The sequence below is a fragment of the Tachypleus tridentatus genome, chromosome 13, assembly GCF_004210375.1.
Source record: "Tachypleus tridentatus isolate NWPU-2018 chromosome 13, ASM421037v1, whole genome shotgun sequence".
Classification (NCBI taxonomy): Eukaryota; Metazoa; Arthropoda; class Merostomata; order Xiphosura; family Limulidae; genus Tachypleus; species Tachypleus tridentatus.
The window spans coordinates 139,169,691-139,194,959 of NC_134837.1; the positions used below are offsets into that span (position 1 = coordinate 139,169,691).

At 34.8% G+C, this 25,269-nt stretch overlaps 1 protein-coding gene across 5 annotated transcripts in view; it reads left to right on the forward strand.

Annotated features, from left to right (window-relative positions):
- Positions 1 to 9,776: 9,776 nt before the first annotated feature.
- Positions 9,777 to 25,269, forward strand: part of LOC143236813 (distal membrane arm assembly component 2) — a 40,460-nt gene continuing 24,967 nt past the window's right edge. For 2 of the 5 annotated variants that reach the window (XM_076475411.1, XM_076475410.1), the window contains exons 1-2: positions 9,890 to 10,028; positions 15,429 to 15,673. In XM_076475411.1, the coding sequence (XP_076331526.1) occupies positions 9,948 to 10,028; positions 15,429 to 15,673 (326 nt within the window). In that variant the 5' untranslated portion in view covers positions 9,890 to 9,947. Of the gene's footprint in view, positions 10,029 to 15,428; positions 15,674 to 25,269 lie in introns of all 5 variants that reach the window. The other 3 variants (XM_076475409.1, XM_076475408.1, XM_076475407.1) reach the window with 3 other exon arrangements.

Genomic DNA, 25,269 nt, shown 5'->3' on the forward strand with positions numbered 1-25,269 from the left:
AGTTTGGATTTACTGTTTTTGATTTAACCATACACAGCCATTCTTTTCATCCTAAACAACAACATCCAAGGATGTAATGGAGCTTTCCAAGGTCTTTCATACGGAAATTTTTCTTCAGTGCTTCCTTTATAGTGATTATTTCATCATCACTATCAGCAACCAAAATAATATCATCCATATATACTGCAACTATTGCTAGATTTTCATCCTTCCGTATGTAAACACATGGATCTGCTGAACTCTGAACAAATTCCAGTTCCATCATCTGTTCATGAAATTATTTGTTCTAACAGCGTGGTGACTGTTTTAATCCATACAGTGATTTTTTTTCAGTTTACACACAAGGTTTTCCTTCCCTGGAACAGCGTGGCCTTCCGTTTGTTCCATGTATGTCTCTTCATCCAGATTTCCAATCAGAAATGCAGTTATGACATCCATCTGGTAAATTTTCAAGTTGTTCTGCACAGCAAATGCAATCCAGGAGCAAATTGATGCATAGCGCACCACTGGGGAGAAGGTTTCCTCGTAATCCAGACCATAATTCTGCGAGTAACTTTTGGCCACCAGCCTACTCTTGAATCTCTCTACATTTCCAGTATTTCCATACTTAACTTTGAATACCCACTTACAACCTATAGGTTTTCTTCCAGCTGGTAATTCCACCAGATCCCAGGTGTCATTTTCTTGTAAAGACTCAAATTCCAGATCTGTGGCTGGCTTCCACTCCTTTGCATTGTCACTTGACATTGCTTTACTTAATGTGCTGGGCTCTAAGATACTGCATAAGTTTGCAGTGTGACAAACTGATTAATTTGCTGCTGCCATATCAATGCTGATCATATCCATAGTAGATGGGGTTTCCTGTTTCTTGCTGGTCGTTCAGCTTTATCTTTAGCTTTAACTTCTGTTTCTTGGTCCACTAACTGTTCACTTGATGAAATATACTCATTTGTCACAGGTTCTTGACCAAATTCTGTTTCATTAAAGATAACATCTCGCCGTATGAAAATCTTTTTGGATTTTTCATCATACAGTCGATATCCCTTGGTGCAGTTATCATATCCAATGAAACGTACCTTCATAGACTTCATGACTAATTTCTGTCTTGACGCATCTGGCACATGTGCATATGCAAGACATCCGAACACTTTCATGTGTTCTACATCTGGTTTCTTCCCATACCATCTCTCATATGGCGTACTACTATCTTTTATTGCCAATGTGGATACTCTGTTACCCACATACGCTGCAGTAGCTACAGCTTCCGTCCGGTACATTCTTGGTAAGTTAGCATGTGACAGCATGCTTCTTGCTGATTTCACAAGAGTTCTGTTCCTTCTCTCAGCAACACCATTTTGTTCTGGGCAATATGCTACTGACATCTCATGATAAATGCCTCTTGACTTCAAATATTGCTGGAACTCATTTGACGTATATTCTCCGCCATTATCTGTGTGCAGGGTTTTTATGCGCTCTCCAGATTCATTTGAGTACAACTTCTCAAATTCCTTGAATTTCTCAAAGACTTCTGACTTCTGTTTCAAGAAATACACTCTGCAGCATCTTGAGTAATCATCAATAAATGCAACAAAGTACTTGCTACGTCCAATAGATGGAGTTTGCATAGGACCACAGACACCACTGTGTACCAGTTGCAATCTTCCCTTTGATCTGGTTTCTCCCACTGACTTAAATGGCTTCCTGTGCATTTTACCTTCAGTGCATCCCTCACATAAACTGGCTTTATCAGACTTCTGGAATTTGATTCCACTTACATTTCCACTCCTGACAAGCTTCTGTAACTGTGAAACACTGACGTGCTCTAGTCGTTGATGCCATATATCCAAGCCATTCATGCTGCTGTTTGAGGCATTCTCAATAACACTGGTCTTACAGTCCAGTTGGTATAGACCATCATCCTTTCTTGTACCCATGCCGTGGAGTTGTTCTGATTTACCTCGGATGTAACAGCGATTAACTCCAAACTGCACAATATTTCCTTTTTCAGTACCAGCTCCTACTGAAAATAGATTGCTAGCTAATTTTGGTATATGAAGGACACTCTGCATTGTGACATGCTTTGAATTACTGATTTAAATGTCATTTCTAGTTTACAGTTTCCAACTCCAAGAGCTTCAACAGTTCTTCTATCACCACTCTTAACTTGCTGAGGTGTGCTAAACTTGTGATAATTTGATAATATGTTCCTCTGGTGTGTCATATGCCTAGACGCACCAGAATTCACCAACCATTCCCCATTTCCTATTCCTTTATCCTGGTTTGTTACAAAGGCAACACCATTGTTTCCATCAGTATAATCTTCCGCCACGTTAATATTCACATTCTCAGGTTTGTGGACCATTTTCTTCAGGGTTGGACAATTGCGTTTTATATGTCCCTCTCTGCCACACTTGTAACACTTGAAGCTATTACCCCTTTTCTTTGTTTCTTGTGTTCCATGTGGTTTGAAGTTGCTGCGAGTGACTAATGCAGTTGATGATGTTTTATTCGATGTGGTCTTTTTCTTCTTTTGTTCTTCATTAATCAGTGCCTGTTGCTCAAATTCTCATGAGATATCATCAATTTTGGTTTCCAGGGCTGTTACAGTTGTATCATAGCTAGCTGGCAGACTACCAAGTAAGGTAACAATCTGATCTTCTGCTATTTCCGCCCCAACCGCAGCAAGCTGATTCGTTAATTCCTTCATTTGTTTCAAATGTTCCTGGACCGTGATGCTTTCTTTCACCTCATATCGAAAATACTTCTTTTTCAGGAATAGTTTATTGGCTAGTGTATTCCTATCAAAGTGAGCACGCAGTACATTCCATGCTTTCTTAGGAGTTGTGCATGAGGTGACAAGATAGAGTTGTGCACCTTGAATATTCAGAACAAGTGTTGAAAATGTTATTTCCCTTTTCCTGTTGAAATTTGCCCTTGTTTGATATTTGGCTGTCTCTGCCAACACCTGTGTTTCAGTCACGTGGTCCCATAGGCCTTTCCCTCTCAATAAATGTTCCATTTGAAATTTCCATGTCGCCCAATTATTTTCTCCCAACTTATCAATTGATATTTTATCTTCCATTGTCAAACTATTTCAACCACAACTGTAATATTCCTTTCTTTGATTTAGATCTATTTCTCCCTTTATATGACTTGAGAAAATTGAGTGTCAATCAATATTTTACTTACAGTTTATCTTGGTATTTCACAATGGCTTCCAGACAAAGGAAACGAATCACCCAGCACTTGCCATAAAGTATCCATGTAAATCCTGTGCCATCCAACAAAAATTGTCATCCAAAACTGTACTACAGTAATCCTCAGTATCTCCTAGATTACTTGTACTAACAATTTTAAAACAGTTTCATCTGTTTAAGCACTATTAGAGCATTCCTGGGCCCATAACTTGTTAATATGTGTTTATTCATTAGGTACACATGTACAAAAAAAAAAAAAAGGTGTGACATCACAATACTTCCTGTTCCTGTCATGAATAATATTCTCCTTGAGTTATTCCTAATTACAGGTGACAGCACTTATCTCAATATTCTTAACAGTGTTTTCTCTGTATGGCAAGTTTCTATTCCTTTGCTTGAGATTGTTGGATTATTTGCATCTGCATTGTCACTGTAGAACTGGCTTGCAGAACTGTCTAATATCGGAAAAGTTTCAGACGCTTGCTTGTCATAATTGGAATCAGTTTCCCAGATGACTCAACAGGCTAAAATACAGTCTTTATTGAAAAACTCTAACGTACAACGTACGAAGATAGAACAGAGTGGAAGTAGGACTGAACTGTACAATGTACTTAAGTCAAACGCGCGAACCTCACAGTGACTACCGAGCCGAATGTCCGCCTGGGCATCGCTGGGACAATAATGTGTGCTAGTTACAACACAAGTAATTGCAAGTTTCTCGGAAAATACTTAAACAATCACAAATATATTATATTCCTGTTAAAGCTCATCAAAAGGCAAACACGTTGTGATATAATGTCTATTAGCACGTCTATTAAATAAAAACACCTAAACACAAACTAGCAGTACAATTCGGGTAGAGGTTTCAGGCCGTTGAAATCTCTCCTTTTGTGTTCTAATTATACAAGAAAATACAATATTTTTACTATCTATGATAAGAGAATATATTGTTCTTTTACCATAAAGCACCAGCACTTTATTATTTCATGAATTAATGAGGGCCACAAACACAGGTCTAATGAGCCCTGTTGTAAAATCGAGGCTCAGACTAAATGGAGCGGAGGGGGTGATGTAGGGTGCGTCTGGATCCGAACGGCTCGAACTGTACACTAAACGTACACTATGGTCAGCGCTTCTGCAGCTAAGGAGAGTAAGGTGTTCGACAGTAAAACCGGCTAGACATGCATAAGAACAAATGGCGTAGGAAAACCGCACAATATACACATAAGATTGATGCAGCTGTAAGCCAGATCTAGATCACAGGAGTTTACGCTTTGGAGTAATATTTTCGAATTTCATGCTCTGTTCAATCTGTTGTGATGAAAATTTTATTTAATCCTACACTACGTACAAGACGTAGGTAGATTCTGTGATAGTGCTTGCAAGCCTTGCATGTATACTTAGGCCTGCTGACTGATACTATCACGCCAGTTATCCCACCGGTTTTCCCAGTAGTCGTTGACTGACTATCGCCTAACCTTTCGCCGCTACAAGTAGCCACTTTCATCGCCCAAGCCAAGCCGAGCGCAACCATCGACCCTTCCAGAACCCGAATCCTTCGTCGGGGCGGAATTCTTATCCAGCCCTCTACACCCTCAATTATATCTATGCCAGCCATGGAACACTGAATTTAACGTCAGTTGTTCCTCCACTAAAAGTCCTGTTAACCTTTTCTCTGTGTTCCTCAGGAGCGTTGATCCTACTATTCAACCCTAAGAAATTGAACAATTCATAGAAAATTAAATCCAGACCAAGTTACACGCCGTACATCGCATATACTCCAAACACACCAATATGCCCACTTATTTCATAAAGATAGAGACAACCTCAAAGTATAGTGCTTACTGCATTTTATGTATCTATCATATATTCAGTGCCGAACGCCCTCGTCGCCGTTTCCCCAACTTGTGGTCATATAAACCTTCCAGACGACACAGACAATCAACATACGAGTTCCAACGGTCAACCATCGAAGTACGTTTTTCTTCATCACCTCTGGTCATCAGATGTGAACGCAAGTTCAACCTGAAGTTCCTCCCTACTTTACAAGACCACAGTAAGTAGTTTACCAAATCACCATCCAATAAGTTACTTCTACATTCTTGCCTTAAGTCACACGTGTACTATTCCTGTATGTATTAATAACCTTGATTTTGTTTCCAGCCACTTCCGAGCACGGTCTGAGAATATTATTCGGCGCGTTAAAGTGGGTTTTCTCGTTGTACTCCCTTCCTCCCCCCACCTATGTGTGAGGCATTGGATCTTTAGATCCTGGCCAAGGCAACATCCTTGCCCGGCCTCTAATCGTGCCGTCTGAGTTGATGTTTCGTTTCGTCTGCCGTCCGGCTCTTTGGAATACGGGCTCCGGCCTGGCTTATTTCCCTGTGCCGCCTTCGTCTCGCTCTGTATCTCACTTGACAGGTCCATACTGCCCCACCTTACTTCATAGCATCAAACAAATCAAATTAAAATATAGAAAATCCCAAACACACATAGATAAATTATCTTTCACGGGAGGGGTCGAAGAGGAACTACAACGTTCCTGAACACCCCTGTTGGGAAGAGAATTCCTCAAACTTCTCTCTCTCTCTAAGCTAAACCCTTGCCAAGGTATTGTTCGTACACATACACTGACCTAAAGACGAAAGACGGAAGACTTTCGAAACGTCGTCCTTTACACTTATGTCTCCACAACAGGCAGCTGCCGTCCATTCTACAAATTTTCACCGCTAAAATATGTTACTTAACACATAAACTAATTTCATTCAGATACAACATTCAGAGTATAGTCAATCCTTGACGTTTGATAAAAAATCGTTTTTGAGACTCCATTCACCTTCCAATAAATCTAGAATATTATAATTCCATCAAGTACAATAGGTGATTCCTAATACTTGATTCTTTGTTTCTTCCTGACTTCAATCATTTTGCAAACTAGAGTCATTAAGCTAATGAACTTCTTAGGATTGTATCTCTCTTCTTAATCTTATGAAGTAGTTTACTTGTTTGGTCTAAGTCATAAATATCCAGGAGAAAATGTTTTAACATTCTATAAGCAAGTCATGTAACTTATATAAGGCCTCCACAGCTCAGGCCATACTGCCCTTGTGAGGTGGAACACGGTCTTTATGTAAGGATTGACATCACACTTTCTACGTCTGGCCTTAACGGTAACTTTTTATGATGTTCTTGGATGTAGAAATAATTATTGTACAACTTCACCTTTTCAATGTCTATTATTAGTAGAATTGGATTTAATAATTTATTGTATCATTTCTCAATTGATAATATTTTATTCTTTAGGTCCACAAAATATTTTCCAACTGTGTTTGGCTTTGCTGTACTCAAATCACTATTTGCATTTTTTTTTCTATCTCCTCGTGTGAATATTTTACTTCTTGGTGGTACACTTACAACCCTCCATGTTACTGGTAGCTTAACATGTGGTGTAGTAATTGACATGTAGAACACAGGGACTTGATTACAGACTCTGAAGTTATTTAAAGCTAGCCTAATTTTGCACTTATATCTCCACATGAAGTTGCTCTTAATATGCACTCTTCCTTGATGTAAACTACCCATACATCATGAGATGCGGAGAAGCTTTCTATACGTAGGGTAATTTCCAACTGTCCTCTTATTGGAACATCGTGATGTCTACTTGCTATTTGTATCAAATTATATTATGTTTTCATCACTGGGTGTAATTTATTACTTTGCATTACCAAATAGTATTGAACAATTGTAGCTGAAGAACAAGTATCGATTAATATCATGCAAAGCTTCCTATCAATAAACCAGTGACTCGTTGTCTGGTTTTTAAATAATGAACTCATTATCTTATTTGAGGGAAGTGAAGCATTCTCAACTGAACTTTCCTGCTTTCCTGTTGTCTGGTTAAATCTTTATTGTTCATTTGATCTGGTTCAATTCAAAGACTCATCCGTATGACATTGTTGTTGTTATTTGTTTAATTAACCATCTTTGTTCCTCATCTTGGCAAATGGTAATATATGTTTATAACCGTTCCATTTTTAATATATCCCATGATAGTAATTTTTATTCGCCCCAGGGTTTGTCTGAAGTTTCTTGCAATGTATAATAAAAAAGGTATATTTTTATTAGTACTTGATCTGATGATAGCATAGCTTCTAGAATGTATCTTTGGAGTTGCACAACTACTCTGCTTCAGCCTAACTTGCGTACCTTTATTTGTTATGGCAAGTCTTTCCAAACCTTCCCCATATTTGGCTAAGGTTTCTACTTTCTTCTGTAAAGAACTTTATTTCATTACTTCCTTCTGGTGTATAGGATAAGACAACTTCAAATACTTGATAGTTGTTATGGACGTACTAGAAAATTGCTTAATTTCATTAAAACTAGTTCTTTAAACAGACAGCAATAATGAATAACTTGATGTTTATTATTCCATCTGTTCAATTCAAAAATTGTTTTTAACTAAGCCACTTATGTGTCTCATAATGCCTTTCAATTATAGTCCACTGTATTCTTGTTTAGCCAATGTTGATGAACTGGCTAGCTGAATTCTAGAACTTGGTGTGGTAATATCATGGCTGCAGTATCCCAGAAAGTTCAAATTTACGTGTGGTACAGCAGTAGTAGTAGTAGTAACATGTACAGACCAAATAGGTTCTTTTATTCCATATTTTGCAGAAAATGGCATTTTAAGTAAAATTTTTTAGACAGACAGAGGCGTGACTGATTTTATCTTCTTTTAATGTTTTATCTTTTTTTCTTGATCATCTATTCATTTTCTGTCTTTTTTTATTTTTTACTTGTTTTTCTAATTTATATTTCTTACTTTTTGTTCCTGTATAATTTTATATTTTTGTCCTTGAACTTTATCTGTTTCATGAACTCCTGCCAAGTTCTAATAACATTTTGTAATCATATTGCTATAATTTATCTTATATATATTGCGAACCGTGGTGTATTTCCGAGCATTTGTTTGTCTCTCGCTCACGGCGGTTCCTACATGCACTGCGTTTGAAAGGCTGCGCACGTAGGTAAAGCTCAATATGCACTTTTGATTGTTTGTTTGTTTGTTTTTCGAATTTCACGCAAAGCTACACAAAGGCTACCTGCGCTAGTCGTCCCTAATTTAGCAGTGCAAGATTCGGTGGAAGGCAGATAGTCATCATCACCCACCGTCAACTCTTGGGCTACTCTTTTACCAACGAATAGTGGGATTGCCGTCACACTATAACGCCCCCACGGCTGAAAGGGTGAGCATATTTGGTATGACGGGGTTTTGAACCAGCGGCCCTAAGATTATGAGTAAAGTGCCTTAACCACCTGGCCATGCTGGGTCTATTGACTTTTGAAGTGTGTGTGTGTTTTCTTATAGCAAAGAAAGCCACACTGTTGAAAATGACAGGACAACAGGCGTGAATAATGTTGATATCAAATTTTATTTCACAAACAGGATATTCTACACAAAGTTGTTAGGAATTAATCATACTATCCTTCACATTTTAAGATGGGAAGTAACTTATTTTATTGTTGAACGACATTGCAAAAGTTATTATACTGCTGTGACGTGATCTGTCGTTGGGCGAATAGTTTTATATTACTTGGTGAAAATAACGCGAAAGCTAGTCCATGTAATGATAACAAATTAGTTTATTCCTTTTACAAGGTTTCTAAAGGCTATGTTCAGTTGGCATAAAAAGTAAACAAAAGAAATATTTTAGCACGACTAAATATAGGCATTTCCTCAAGTACAACATATTGTACTCTGCAAAACGTACACCTGACTTTACTAGCTCATTTTGATAAATAAACTCGCTCAACGTATTAAATGACAGGATAGATGCGATATATTCTCGTTAAGTACTTCGCTGACTGGCACGCTCAGTCGTATTTATAATGTAGTTATGTCTAGATCTTTATTGAAGTTACTATGTTTAAATCATGTGTGTCTTCTAGCTGATATTTAACTCAAAACATTGAAAATATAGCTTTCAACAAGATAGAACTTTTAACAGGAGGGATTTTGTTTTATTAATACACAACCAAAGAATGCAGAAAGGATAATTTATATAATTACTGTCTTCCATGATGACGAGAAACCTACTTGGAGTAAAAATTTATTCTAAAGACGACTGGTATAGGTATTAAAATTTTAAGGCCCGGCATGGCCAGGTGGGTTAAGGCGTTCGACTCGTAATCTGAGGTTCACGGGCTCGAATCCCCGTCGCACCAAACATATTCGACCTTTCAGGCGTGGGGGCGATATAATGTTACGGTCAATCCCACTATTCGTTGTTAATAGAGTAGCCCAAGAGTTGACGGTGGGTGGTGGTGATTAGCTGCCTTTCCTCTAGTCTTACACTGCTAAATTAGGGACAACTAGCGCAGATAGTCCTCGTGTAGCTTTGCGCGAAATTCAAAAAACAAACAAACAATTAAAGTTTTAATTTTAATACCCATACCAGCCGTCTGTAGAATAAATTACGATGTTTGTTTAAAGTCATTTGTTTTAAATGGGAGTTGTGGTCATTTCTCTGTATATGAATGAGGAATCATAATTAGAACATAAACTAATTCCAATATAAACTAAACATTACAAATATACATTGTTCTTTAGTCATCCATGTTGGATGGTGAATACCTGTATTATCACCAAAAATCCCCTTTTGTGATTTGAATTCCGAAAGATGGCAGTAATCGTCACAACAAATCAAGGTGAAAGTGGACTTTTGTTCTGATAATCATTAAACCAGTGCTATGTATTTATATTCGAGATTTTTGAGGATAGTTTTAAGACAGCATTTTAATTTAATCGAACACAAGCACTCTTTGCTTAAAGTAAGCCTGATTTTACCTCTATTTTCTTGAGTAAAAAATATAATGCAGATAACTTTCAGATAACGTAAAAGTTTAAGTCAGAATCAGATAATGCTAATAGATAGACCAATATATACTTAGTACTTGTCAGTTCTTTCCTTAAATTTACAGTAGTAGCTGTCTGGAGACAAACTACTCTAAAAGCTAATAGTGCTGTTTGTGTCACGAATAAAAGATAAATAAATTAATTATACCCATTGTTTGATGTAGATTGCTCTTACCCTGACCAAATTTATAGTTTCGTTCTCATACTTTACAGTTATCACTCATAAAAGTGCAAGCAAAGAAAAAAAAAGGCACATCATTACTATCAATTCACTTAACTATCTTAAAGGTTAAATACCTTAGTCAGGTCTTCTCTAACTTACTGCATTTTAAGATGAAACAATTTCAGAGGTTTAAAACCTGTTCAAGTATGACAGCATGCTATCCTAAGTATCATTCTAGTTGTCTGAACCCTTACTGATGATTCAGTATTTTTCCAAAGATAAGGAAGGCACTAAACACAGTATTTCAAGTGAGGCACAACCAGTGACCTCTCCAATGAAATTACATGATCTAGACTTTTATTCAGTATTCTATCAATTATAATTCTGTTTGGCCCACCACTAGCAAAACACATTACTTTTGATGACCAAAATGAAGAGATTTAAAGTATTGTGCAAAAGTGTTAGGACAAGAGAATATTTTGGCATTCTTTTCATTTTATGAGGATAGTTCTTCTATGCCATTAGAGAATGTAAATTATGACACTATGGTAATTCTTCACTGATCCCAGTTGACAATTGAATGAACTAGAATGAGAATATTTATCACTTTTTAGAATTCACATATACCAAGGGTATATCATAAGTGTTCTACTTGAACAAATATACTGGTCTTATTTGAGATCTCAAATAACTGTCATGGTACTTTTATGCAGGGTCTTAACTATATAGAAAGGAACTAGCATATGATATTGGTATATGCTAGTAGAAATCAGTTTGATAGTACTCAACAAATAAACTTTGGTGAAAACACTGTTAACTCTATAAAATTTTGTGGTCATGGTATAGCTCAAAATGATCAATCATCACTCAAAGGCCTTAATTACTCCCATCTTAATGTTTTCTTTATCCAGATTTGCTCAAATAGAATTTAAGAGATAAAATTAAATAAAAGCATTGTAAATTTAAGAAATTTAAATTGGCTGGTTTGACAGGAGATTCAGAAGATTTTGAAATACTAAAAAGGTTGGTGAAACAAGAAATTAGAACATCAAAAAGGTTGGCTGAAAATATAAAAATTAACAGTAAGGATTTCTTTAAATACTTAAAAGGTGAATAAAATGTTAGAATGGGGTAAGACCCTTGTGGGATGATAAAGAAAGGCAAATATCTGAGGATTATGAAATAGCTGAACTCTTAAATTTTTCTTTTTCTTTGCTTTTTACTAACAAATATTTAAGTAGAATTAATTGCCTTTGAAAGTTGTAGAGGAAGTAAATGTGAATGAGTTTAATAAAAGCTTGATAATCATATAAATGATAAGGGCTGACTTTATGATTTTTAAAACTTTTTATTTAGTTTAGAGGATAGAACAGCTGAGATGGACCAGCAAGTCCTGTGTTGTCTCAAAACATTGTACCATTAACATATTTTAAAGAAATGCTTAAAATTAGTTTTTATACTTTTAGTCAACCTAATTTCCTTTTCAGACAAACCCTCTTAATTTTTTATATCACTTTACATTTTTCATCATAAAGTTAGTTTTCACTTTTTTAATTTGTTATACCTTCTTGTAATTTTATCCCTTATACTTTTGTGAGTCAACCTTGCTTTTTACTTGCACCCACATGCCTATCTTGAACACTTAAAACTGTATTTAAACAATTTCCCAAATTTTGCTTGTATATCCAATTAATTAATTTTTTCAATTCACAACAGATAATTCTGCATTCATCTCTTCAAAATTTGCTTTTTAAAACTTAGTAACCAAAATGTCATTACTTCTATATTAGAAGTTAGTATCCTTAAAGTAGTATTGTTGCAGTAGATTCCATGACACAATGGTAAAGAAAGTCATCCTGAACAGTTTCTAAAAGCCTGCTTCTCTATCATATTTAAATGTAAACCATCAATCCAAAAACATTCTCTTCCCATTGAACCAATTTCACAAGTTCAACCAGATAGTCTGCTCATCCTTACACATTAGCCTCAGCCTATCATTCGACCTCAATGACTTACTTATAATTTCATCTCCAGATTTAAGTCCTATCCGTATACCCTCACAGTTGTATTATGGCCCTTCTCTTTAAATAGCTTCAACTTTCTGTACTTAACAGTTATTAAATTAACTCGTCTGACAAATATTTTCTTAGATATTATCTCCTATGTGTCCAAAAAGGACTGCATCTCTGCTATCGCCCTTTACTATTTTACTTGTTTTGTCAGTTATAATTATTATCTATAAATATAACCTACTTTAAGTTTTTCATTTTCATCCCTCAATTTCATTTGTTTTTCTTCCCACCATTAATTCTACATCTGTACAAACTAAAGACTGCAGTACTACTAGCCTAATTAGTACTGTTTCTAACTTCTTGAAGATCATTAATAACTGCTCTTTCTTTTTCATGTAAAAGCTTAAGTTTAAGCCCTGCTGCCATTCTCTACAGAATATATCCTTTTTATTTATTGGATCTATTGCTTTTTTTAAGATACTCCAATTTTTTCACCAACCTGCAAGTTTTACAGATAAGCCCAACTATTTTACTTGTGAAAATCAGAGATAAATATTGTAAGTTTACATCCACAGTTTCAAGGCCATGAGACAAGATTTAACATAAAGACAACAAGGAACTTTAACTCTTCAAGATTGTCCTTTTATTCTTACCACTAAGAAGAGTGGAAATTTAAAATCACTCTAAATTATTCAGGAATCCAGTGACTTAAATTTCTGTAAAGTGCTGGTCTGTACTACTGCCAGTGGCATCTAATTTCATTAGCCTATTAGAAAAATAAAATTGTCTTAAATGTAAGAAACTTAAATAAAGCATTTTCTCTTTTTTTAAGTCATAAACCTTGTGTCCTCATGTCTTATTATCTTCAGAAAGTAGCACAAAGAAATCAGAGACCTTTATTGTATTAATTCCATGATAGTCTTGTAAACCTTCTTTCCATATTTTGTCAGAAAAATAATTTCCAAGAATGTAATTTTTTCGTGTAAGATAAATCTTCAGTCTTTGGAACCAGTCAAGCTGCAGCCTTCTGGATTCTTTCTAGTAAATCAATATCCTTTCTTAGATAAGAAGACTAAACTGTGCACAGTAGTCCATGCAACAGTCCACACTTGTGATTTGTATAAAGAGATAATTATTTAACTTATAATCAGTGTCTGTAAATACAACTTTACTGTTGAAAACAGAATTTTGCCTCAATGGCTTGTGTGACTTGTTCACTACTTTGTCAAAATCTTTCAGCCATTCTGTTGAGTTAGTTCCCATCTACATTAAATATATGATCAGAAAAATAAAGACCAATTTATTATAACCACTGCACTCGTAATTAAAATTTTGCCTGACCTACCATTTGATGAAGCACTTACAAAAACCTAATAGTTAATGCTATCAAAAAAATATATACATTAACAAACTATGCCTCTATCAATATTATTAATGTAGTTAAGGAAAGACCATGCAGAAAATTAATTGAGAAAATCCCTTTGGTGAGAGCTGAGGAAAAAGTTAGTTAATTGTATTGTAATGTGATTAGTTAAGAGAAAATAAATAACTTCTGGCTCAAAAGTAACTTGAGGGTTTATAGCAATACAAACTGTGGATCACTACCAAGTTCTTTATATGTCACAGATAGAATTTTATGTGGCTTAATGCTTGAAAACAGAGAAAGCAAAAGATTGTTATTAATAATGTCCAGTCAAATTAGATCTTTATTATTAGTTGTCAGTACTCATTGTTTAAATTTATCACATTTGACACTTGTATGATTATTAGATTAATTTTGTAACAACTTCTACAACTTGATGTTTTCTTTTAGATTATTTGGTGAAATAAATAATGCAAAATCCACTCTACTTAGTAATAATAAAAGCATTTTATTTCTTAAACTTCAAGTTCTATAAGTTGGCTTAACTGATGTTTGCTGATTCACTAAGTTTGTAGTTAGTGCTAACACAACAGTTTCACTTACTTGGTAACTGCTTCTTTTGTCTGTTACTTCACTGTAATATAAATCCAGTATTTACAAAACAGAGCTGTTGAATAGTAACAAACAACTAAATAACAAAATTTAGTCAATAACTCAGTAATTAAGGATCTCACAAAACTTTGATTAATTGTAACCTAACTCAATGTTATACTATTCAAATGACTTCCTCAACTTTCAACCAAATTCCTGACATCAAGTCAAATTTTCATGATGCTTTAAAGCCAGTAATACAAACATTAAAATTTTAAAAACCTAGCCTATATTGTAAGTAAAGTTTGCTGATCACTTTAATCTATAGTATTTATAGTTATATTGAGGTATATTATTACTCAATGACTTAAGTATATTATGTGGAAAGTAATGCATTTGTGGTTTCATAAATTGGATCACATTTTTAATATAGAGAAATCAATTTAGTAGGTTGACTGTAGAAGAAGATCATTACGTAGTTTTGGATTAGTCGTTTAAACCATCAAAACAGTGTTTATTATTAGTAGTAAAGCTAATATAATTTTTGAAAGTAATTATAAACATGGATTACAAATAAAAAGAGGTAATTTTGATATCTCTATACAAACCATAGTTAAGTTTTATTTGGAATATTATGTACTGTTTTAGTCTCATTATTTTAAGAATTGATATTGACTTATGGGTATGTGTGTAGAGAACTTTCTAGATGATGGAAGGATCATCTTACAGGACTGGGTTAAAATCTTAATTATTATTGACAAAAAAGATAAAAATTATTTCTTTATAATTATCTTGATATTGCTGTGATAGAGATCTCTGATTTCTTTGTGCTGTATTCTGAAGATGATTGGAAAGAGGAGTTTAAAATTACCTCTGTTTTCTTGAAAGATATATGACTCAAGACCCAGTAATCTTATTTTGTCCATATGTCTTATTTGCTGATACTTGTGAAGAAGTGTAATGGGTATTTTGCTTATTTAATGGATCTATTGATTCATCTCCAGGAGTGTTACAGAAAATAATGTATACCATATAATTTCACTGAGTCTTAAAGGAGTAGAATAGTGATATGATTCACTTTTTTTTTAAAGTTTTCTGTGTTTTTATACCAAACTTAATTCAAAATTTACCAGGTTCTAGTTTTGATCGAACTTTGTTAAGACATACAAATTTGTGTTTTCCTTAGCAGGTACCGCTTTGTATGACAGGATATACAACTATAGGTTATTTTCGTCTCTTCAGTGAAAACAGTCCTCAATTTCCACGAAAACCAGATGAAAATTTAATGTCAGTTTTTAGTCTTTTTACACCTAAAAAAGGAATTGGTATTGACTTATTGTCGTTCTTGCATCAGCGATGGGATTTTAGTATATCTGGCTTTCAACGTTGGAACAAAAGACGTAAAGAAACGTTGTTTTTACTAGATCAGAGGTAAGGTTAATATAGTGTTATAGGAAGTACATTATTAAATCAAAATTTATTTATTCCTTTTCTCTAGAATCTGTATGCACTCAAATTGTAACAATAAGTAAATCCTGGTCATCTTTATATCACATGCAATCTGCAACATACTAAAAATATACATATGATGAAAGCATATACACAAGGGTCTATTTAGCTGCCTATAAAAATGTCATATATGGATTAGGAATGTGTGGTCTTTTCTCATAATATACATTATATATTTGTAAGACAGATCAATTTTAGTTTCAAAAATACTATGTTTTGTATTTAACAAACTGCATCTTTAGCAAAATTTCAAATATGGTAGGTGATAATAGAATTTTCTGACTAAAATTTTGCTGAGGAGCTAAAAATGGTGCATTATAGTAGTAGGACATCAGAATTCTGATATAATCAACAAAAAGACTTCCTGACAAATTTAATTAACAAACTTGGCAGAATATTAAAATTCAGATACAGTCAGCTTATATGGCTTCTCAACAAGTTTGAATGAAGTCAACATAACATCAGATAACTGTTTTACATAGACATTATAAAAACGTATCTCTAGAAATCCTTCTGTACCTTTATTTTTCATTGTATAGAAAAATCTTTTTATTTCTCTATGTTACCACAAGAAAGGTTTTAAATTATTGAAATTTATTTGCATCGTTTAATATTTCTTTATTAATATTTTTGAGGAGACACTACTTTACTAAGTTTGAGCTAATGGATAATTTATTTCTGATACAATACCTTATTTCTATATAAATAGCTTTATCCAATTTGTGCTGCCCTATATGTGCAATTTTTCTTGCCGCTAGCATTGAAACTCCTATCTAACGTCATGTGATTACACATGTTATAGCTGCATTGTAATAAACATTCAACAACCCTCCACCAATAGGAGTGCAACAGACCCTTTATATTGTGGAACACAACCATCACTTCTCAGTTTGGCAATCACTTGCACAGATGTTCTAATAGCTTTAGTGTCAAGTACCCATTTTTTGATGCCAGTGTTTTTAACTAACTAGCTAGCTTGGCAGTGGTTTTGGTTTCATGTCTCCCAAGCCCAAAAAGGGCTTACCATAGGTCTGAGTTTCCTTTGCTTGACTTTCAGACTTTGAAATCACTTACTCAGGCAGTGGCTTTTGATCCATTTTCTTCCCTTCATTTTTATCCAGCCCAATTCTTTCTCTCTTCACCCTTAATACTTTCATACATTATCTGTTATCTGTTTATACAGTGTGTTTGGAAAGTCACTGTGCACTTGTATATTTATTAACAGACATGTTTCAGTATAGAATACAGGAGGTAAATATGAATGACAATTATAAACAATGTTGAAAGTGACCCCTGTTGGCATCAATACAGGCCTGGATCTTTCTTATTTTGTTTCTAAACACCACTATCAGTTGCTGGCTTGAAATAGACTGAATAAAATATGATTACAAAACTGCACAGTGACTTTCCAAACACCCTGTACTTACTAAAACTATCTACCACTCTTTGAGGGGATTTTGAGAGATACACATTATCTTTTATCCACATTGCAGCATTTGTCTTCTTTGGCTTTTTCACTCCATACTTGGGCCATTTGTTGTTTGGGCCTCTTAGTCAGTGATGCACTTCTTACATATATTTGCCTGTTTAACATCAATGTGACATTTGTTAGGCTTCTTTTCCATTCTGTTTTTGGAGATATCCCTGGTTCTTTAGAATGTCATGTAGATGCAGCATGCTACCATTTTTCCATTTCCCTCTAATTTCCCAGATTTATGCTTCTTTTTCTGTTTCTTGTCCTTTGGCAAGAAATTGGAATCTCGTCTCCCAGTATCACCTCCGCAGGTTTTAGCTTATAGTTGTCAGTTCTCTCATCATTGTCTTTTAAGATATCAGTATTTTCACTTCCCATTAGGGTCAGACATGGTTGTCTTGATTTGACCATCTTTGGCACCATTTTGCAGCAGGTGGTTATTCTTTAGTTTCTAATTGACAGACTGAATCTTCATTTTTGTTTTCCTTCTCCATTGTTCCCAATTTTCATTACTTTCCCTCCTTCTTGGAATCCAATTTTTGCCAGCATCTTTCAGAAACATTTTTTGATCTTTTGCAAAAAGGCTTTGGATTAGCATCATGTAATCAATCTTTTGAGCCTCAACCTCCCTTTTTACACCCTGAAGTCTTTCCTCAACCTTAACTGGCCATCCACTCAAGGTCTTTGAGGACTAAGGTTTGGCATCTCTGTTGCTTACCTGCACATTCCTATTTCCCCTACATTATTTTTGGTTTATTCATGGAATTTGTGTTTCAGTCTGCCATCAGCTACATACATCTTCTGTTGTGGTCACAGCTTTTGCTCATCATATTCACAATTTGGGACTGCAGTTCGATATGGATGTCTGGTTTTATTTGGCTCTTTCCCAGTAAGCTTCTCAAAACCATTTCCTTCTTCAGGAGTTGGTTTTTTTAGGTGGTTTGTTAAACTGGAGAATTCACATCTCACCCTTATTCAATGTTTTATTCAGTTGGAGGTGTTTTCCTCATAAGGGTCCAGCCTTCTCTTCTTTGTTTGTGAGACAGAGTCCTTGGTAGCCAAAGCCATGACTTCTCTTTTGGGAGCTTGGGCTTCTATAGAATCTCTCATTTCTTAGGATTGTGAACACATGCATAATCTTCAGTGGGTGTTTTATGATCACTAGAACCTCACTCAGGATCTCCTGGATTTCTCCATTAATTGTCTTTTGTCCCTACAGATTGACATTCCTTGGTAGCTTGACAGAGATAACACCTATGCTGGTGTTCCTCTTCCTTCTTCTCTGAATCTTCATTCTTTTACTGATTTATCTATAACAGGGTGGAGGGGTGTTAGTTGGATACTTAAGAGATAGCCAGTCAGTGGTTCATGATCAAATTGTGTGTGTGTGTATATATATATATATCAATTTCTTAGAGCTCCTGGCTGTTTATCAGACATTGGATAATTTTCTTCCAGTGGTTTACAAATGTTTTGTAAGTTACATTAACACAATTGAAATATTGTTGCTCATATCAATAATCAAGGGGACACTTGGTCTTCTTCTTTTTATTTTCAAACACTTAATCCCCTTTTCTAGGCCTAATCTTGACAAGTTTGACTTACTGCCTATCACATCCCTGGTACTCTGAATCGTTTTTTTTCACCTTGACAAAATTCTTCTGACAGAATGGCCTCTTGCTTCTCAGGTGTTCTAGTGACTATCCTTACAGCTGGATGTTTTTGCCACACTTCTGTCCTAATTGATTCTCTGTTATGCATCATGCAGTTCTTCCTGTAGATGTGTTTACTCACAGTTGGTCCAGTTTTTATTTGTATACTGTAATGGATTTAATATTATATATTTATTCTAACATATGTATTTGTTTTAGTTTAATATATATTTAGAAATGCATTTAACATATATTGTTAAATGTATACTGCAAAAGTTCTGCCTGTTCTCTAAATTTATAGAGGATTCTCAAGCATGAGAATCAACAATATACAATGTATTTAAAATACTAGTGATTACCAGTATTATTGCAAACTGAATTTTTGAGAATCTCTCCTAATGACAACACACAAAGAAACAGTTTGATATTGTTGGTCTGCTGCAGTCAGTACACTATAAACCTGAGAAGCTATAATTGTGATAAACACTTATTAATTGGAAAACTACAGAGGTATGACTAGGAATATGTGTAGATTTCAAACATTACATACCATTTAACTTCAGTGAATTAATTCTGGATATTAATGCTTCTACAAGGGCATTATATAACCATGTAAGGCCTGTCAAGAATAGAGCTAGCTAGCAATCAAGGGAAGTGTACCTGTGTATCATATATAGAATAAACCTGCCCTCCATGAACCATCAATAAAATATTCAGTGCGAGATCAGATTGAACACTTAATATTGTTTGTAAAATTTTTGTATATAACTTATTATTTTTAATGACCATTATTATAAATTCTATTGTTGTTTTTATATTTGTGCTAAGAAAGAAAATTTTTGTTTATTAATCTTGTCAGCAAATGTCATAAATTTGATATATACTGATGTTCAATTAACTTTTAAATTAAGATTAAAATTTCTGCTTATTTGAAATCATAAATCAGAGATGCATCTGAAATAAATTGTACTATGTAAGATACTAATTTGGGGGCTTTTGTCCAAGATCTGAATCAGAAACAAAATTTCATCTAAATTAAAATCACAATTCAAATTTATATTTATCAGCACTAACAAATTTGATCATGCCTGATTACACTGCACAACAATTTTTTTAAAAAGTTTTGCTTCCTGAAAAGTTTTTGCTGATTGTGACAGGTTCCTGGTGGTTATGCACAAATATAGTTTTGGTTTTGCTTCATCACGTAGGAACTCTGAGAAATAGACAGTTAACTGTTTACCGGCAATAACATATTTGAGTTTATGTTTCTAATATGCTGTTAAGTTCAACATAATTAAAAGTGTTTTGCTCCTTATTTTCATTTGTATTCAATACCTGGTGCATCATGTTACAGTGTCCAACAGTAGTCAGTAAGCATTGACAGATTCCAGTTGCCTTGATGTCAATTTTCCATTGTAGCAATGTCCCGGTGAAACTGAAGATTTTGATGAAACGGTACATGATGGGCAAATTTGGATGTGATTTTCATGATCAGCAGCCAAAAATCTATAAGGAACACCCAACAATGTTCAAGAACCAAAAAACTTTGTTGTGCAGTGTTATCAAGGTTCTCTTGAATAACCCTCCCTCAAACAACTAGAAAGATATAACAAAAGTGAATTGTTTGAAATTGCCAAAGTTTTAAAAATATAAATTAAGAAATTAATGAGAAAAAGTGAACTAAAGAAGTGTATTATTGAAACACTAGTCTATGACGATTTATTCTCTGAGAAAACTTTTGGGGAATACTCTAGTGTCTTCACTAACCAATCAGAGTTGAGTGATAAAGATAAGTTAGAAATCCAGCTAAAACTTGAACAAATAGAGCTTGAACAAGCCTGTATCGATTCTGATAAGAAATTAGGCTAAAAGAAATGGATATTAGACTCAACTCCAATCAACCAAGACAAAATGACAAATTTGAACTTAATCAGTATGTTAAAGTACCATGTAAATAAAGTTAATAAATATTTTCAACATTTGAAAAAGTTGCCCAAACCATGGAGTGGCCCACTGAAAAATGGTCATTATTATTACAAAGCATTTTAACTGATAAGACACGAGAAGCATATGCTGCTTCCTGTCTTAAAGATTGTAGAGATTGTGATAAGGTTAATTCTCAAAGCATACAAGTTAGTACTGGCAGTTTATTGCCAAAAATTTTCAGGTTATCACAAGCAAGATAGCCAAACATACATGGAATTTGCCTATGAAAAAGAGGTTTATTTTGATTGATGGTGTAATTCTATGCATATTGGAAGCAGTTTTGACAAAATAAGACAATTATATCTAATTAAGGAATTTAAACTCTGTACAAATAATGATTTCAAAACTTGCTTGGATGAAAAGAAAGTTGAAATATTACAGGAAGAAGTGGCTCTTTCTGATAATTACACTTTAGTACATAAAGCCACTTTTCATAAAAAGAAATTCCACTATCTCAGCAAAAAACTTTATCTGTGCAACTTCCTAAAGTGAAGGATTCTTCTAAAAAATCCAGCTCCTCCAGTTTGAAACCTAGTTATATATGGGATTAAACTTCATCAAATTCACCAAGGCCTGTCTGCTACTTTTGTAAAAAAACAAACAAACCTAAGGTCATGTTATGTCTGATTATTGGTGTTTGAAAAATTAAAGGAGGTAACACTCAGTACATTTGTGTCCATGTGCAGATGTAGTTTCAACAGATCACACAGTGTTGATTTGGCCACTGATAAATAGGTTGATGTAGTTAGAAGGTATACTGCCTTCAGGTTTGTGTTCTGCCACTGGTGAGTTTATTATTACACAAGGTTTTGAGGGTGGCTTTGTTCATGTTCCTTTTTATAATGTTTATTTAATATCCAGTTTTATGTCAATTATGTGCTGGGGAAATAATGGTTGCAGAACCCAAAATGGTGAGCAAGCCAATCACTGTTTCATTTAAGGATAATGATGTTGAGGAGGATCCAGGTGTGTTTTCCTTGTGCTGTGACTTGAGCTCAGGCTAAAAAAATTAAGCTAAAAATAATTGATAGACATGTGTTCAGAGGACAACATTATAGATTTGTCTCAGATGTTTTTTGGATCTGATGGGGATTTTGTGAATATTTGTCCAACTTGTAATTCATCAGTGAGTGACAATGATAACATGAGGGATCTGGTTCACCTGGCAAAGTTCTGTTTGTTAAAAGTAAACTGATCACTGAGCAAGAAAAGGATCTGAAGATCTCATCACCATTTAAACATGCACTCCTAAAGAATAAACTGGAGAAAGTTCCAAACATTTACTTATTCAAAAGAAAATGGTGACCATCAAATGTACCAGCTTCATAGGACTGGGCTGTAGTTTCTCAAATTATTGTTCCTAAAGCATATCATTCTCAAATGTTGAAAGTTGCCCATGAACTTCCCAAGGAAGGTCACCAGGTGCAAACGAGACATATGACAGAATTATGAGACATTTCTTTTGACCAAAAATTAGGCAAGATGATTCTCAGTTTTAGAAAAACTCATATCTCTTAATTAGTTGGAAAACCTAACCAGAAAATTCCTGTTGCTCTTTTGAAACCTATCACAGCTTTTGAATAACTCTTCAGTTGTGTGATTATTGACTGTGTTGGGCCTTACCTTTTTTAAAAAAAAAATCAGGGAACCAGTATTTGTTTACTGTCATGTGCACTTTCACTTGATTCCATGAAGCTATCCCCTTAAGAAACATTTCAGCCAAAAAATATTTCTAAGGCTTTTATTAATTTCTTTACTTTTGTTGCCTTGCCAAAAAAAATTTGGTCTGATCAGAGATCAGATTTTATGTATGGGTTGTTTCAACAGGTTATTTACCAGCTTGGTGTTAAAGAGATTAAATCTAGTGAATATCATCCTGTATCTCATGGTGTTCTTGAGAGATTTCATTCTACATTGAAAAAACACGATGCAGACTTGCTGTCTCAATAATGACAAGGATTGGGATGAAGGAGTTTATTTATTATTATTTGCTGTTTGTGAGTAATTTCAGGAGTCATTAGGGTTTAGCCCATTTAAATTGGTCTTTGATCATTCGGTACTTGGCCCTTTGAAATTGCTGAAGAAACAATGGTTTGAAGATGACCTAAAAGAAATGTACTTACTTGAATATGTTACCAATTTTTGATCCTGACTGTTAGGTGCTTGTAAATTGGCTTGAAAAAATGTAAAATCATCCCATGCTAGAATGAAAAATATTTTTGACCCTAAGGCTGAAGAGCACAAATTCCATCCTGATTACAAAGTATTGTTACCTACTATGATACATTCACTCAGAACTAAGTACCATGGTCTCTATGAGATTGTTCAAAAAGTCAGTGAGACAGACAATGTTGTAAAAATATCTGATCATCAAAAAGTTATCTAGCTTTATATTGAAACCTTGTTATATTTATGATACATCTGAAAACATTTTAGCTGTTAAGTGCTCTTCTGATATTGATGACAGTCTCTTTGATTCACACACCCATAAAATGAGAAATTCAACTCCATCTTTAAAATTTGATTCATATTTACTGTCTTGACAATGAAAAAGATTGAAATAAAGGATTCAACTTATTATTGTTTAATGTTTGTGAGTCTGTTCAGGAGTCTTTAGGATAGAACCCATTTGAGTTGGTGTTTGGTCTCTCAGTGCATAATCGTTTGAAGATGTTGAAGAAACAATGGTTATAGGATGACCTGAAATAAATTTATTTATTGGATTATGGATTTAAATTTTTGTCTAGGATTTTACATGCATATGAATTGGCTCAAGTAAATCTGAAGTTAAAATTAAATATATTTATGACTGCAAGGCAGAAGAGAGTAAATTCCATCCTGGTGACATGGTTTTAGTATTGTTACCCACTATCGGACATACACTCAATGGTCCATATGCAATTTTTCAGAAAGTGAGTCATAAGGATTGTTGTCAAAACAAATAATCATTGAAAGGCAAACTAGTTGTATCATGTCAATATGTTAAACCCTCATCATATCTGAGCATCATTTGAGAAGATATTAGTCATTTAAAGTTCTTCTGATTCTGATGACAGTTGTTTTGTAAATACTGGAAATGGATACAACACAAGCTGAGTAATTCTGACAGTCTGGCTAATCTTGACTTTTCAATCACTTGCCTCTGAATAGAAAAATCAATTTGCTAGTTTACTGATTGAATATGAATGTATATTTTCAAACATTCCCCCCTCTGTTGGATTCCTATACATGGTGAAGGGACCTTGCAGGGAAGGTTCTGTTCTTTCAGTTTACCTCCTCTGGGGTCTAAACATCCACCCACGTGTTTCCTGTGCTTGGTGACTCATGAAGGGGGAGGAGAGGATCGTGATGGTTGAGGGGTCCAACCCTAACACACCACTTTAGCCTTGAATTCCTGTAGATGGGTGGTCTTGGAGTGTTCCCCTTAGATCAATCAGCTGGTCCGCTTGGACTAATGTCAACCAAGTACCAGTGTTGAATGTTCTCAGCAGGTATTGTGGACATTGTATCTGACTCTGGCATTTGGGTATAGTGCTCATGAAACCTTGGCATTGCTGCAGTGTCCTTCTGTGGCATTGTAGTTCACTCCCTAATAGGGCTCCATGATGAGTAGGGTCAGTGGGCACTTAAATATTCTTTTTATTATTGATCCTTTACTGCTATTGATCTCTCAGTTTACTCCTTTTTTCTATTCTCCCATTTTTCATGGAGGGCTAAAAATAATCCATAAAGCAGTGAACACTTTCCTATAATTTTGAGAGAGACTGGCTGTGGTCGATGCCACCCGACCCACATGCTCCGGTGGAAGTTGGATCAAGCAAACTAGCCCTCTTTCACTGCTCTATCAGATTTTGATTCTGCCTTCATCTGTAAGCCATCAATAAATGGTTGTGTAGCAGTAGTGACTAACTGTATTATACAATTAGCTGCTAAATGTATTCCTAAAACCTCAACACATTTTCTACAATATCCTCGTCTGTGGTGGAATCCTGCCTGCCATATGGCATGGAAGGGTCTTAAACAGGCCTTGGCATACTTTTTGTAGGTATCCCATACTTTCGCACCACATCGCTTTCCAGCAGACCCATGCTCAGTGGGTTAGATGTCAAAGCCAGAAGGAATCTTGGATTAAGTTCACAAACAATATATCTTCCACCACCAGTCCCAAAGTCATATGGAACAAGATTCGAAAGGTCAGTGGGCAATATAATTCTGTCTTCCTCTTGATGTTGCTCTCTGATGGCCAAGAAGTAGCTGATACCCAGACCATTGCTGATACTCTAGGTGAAAACTTTTTGTCAGGTATTTAGCACTTCTGCCTCTTCCTCCACCTTCTTGGCGATCAAGACTCGGGCAGAGAGATCACCTCTTTCCTTTTGAGCTGATTGTCTCTATGACTGTAATTG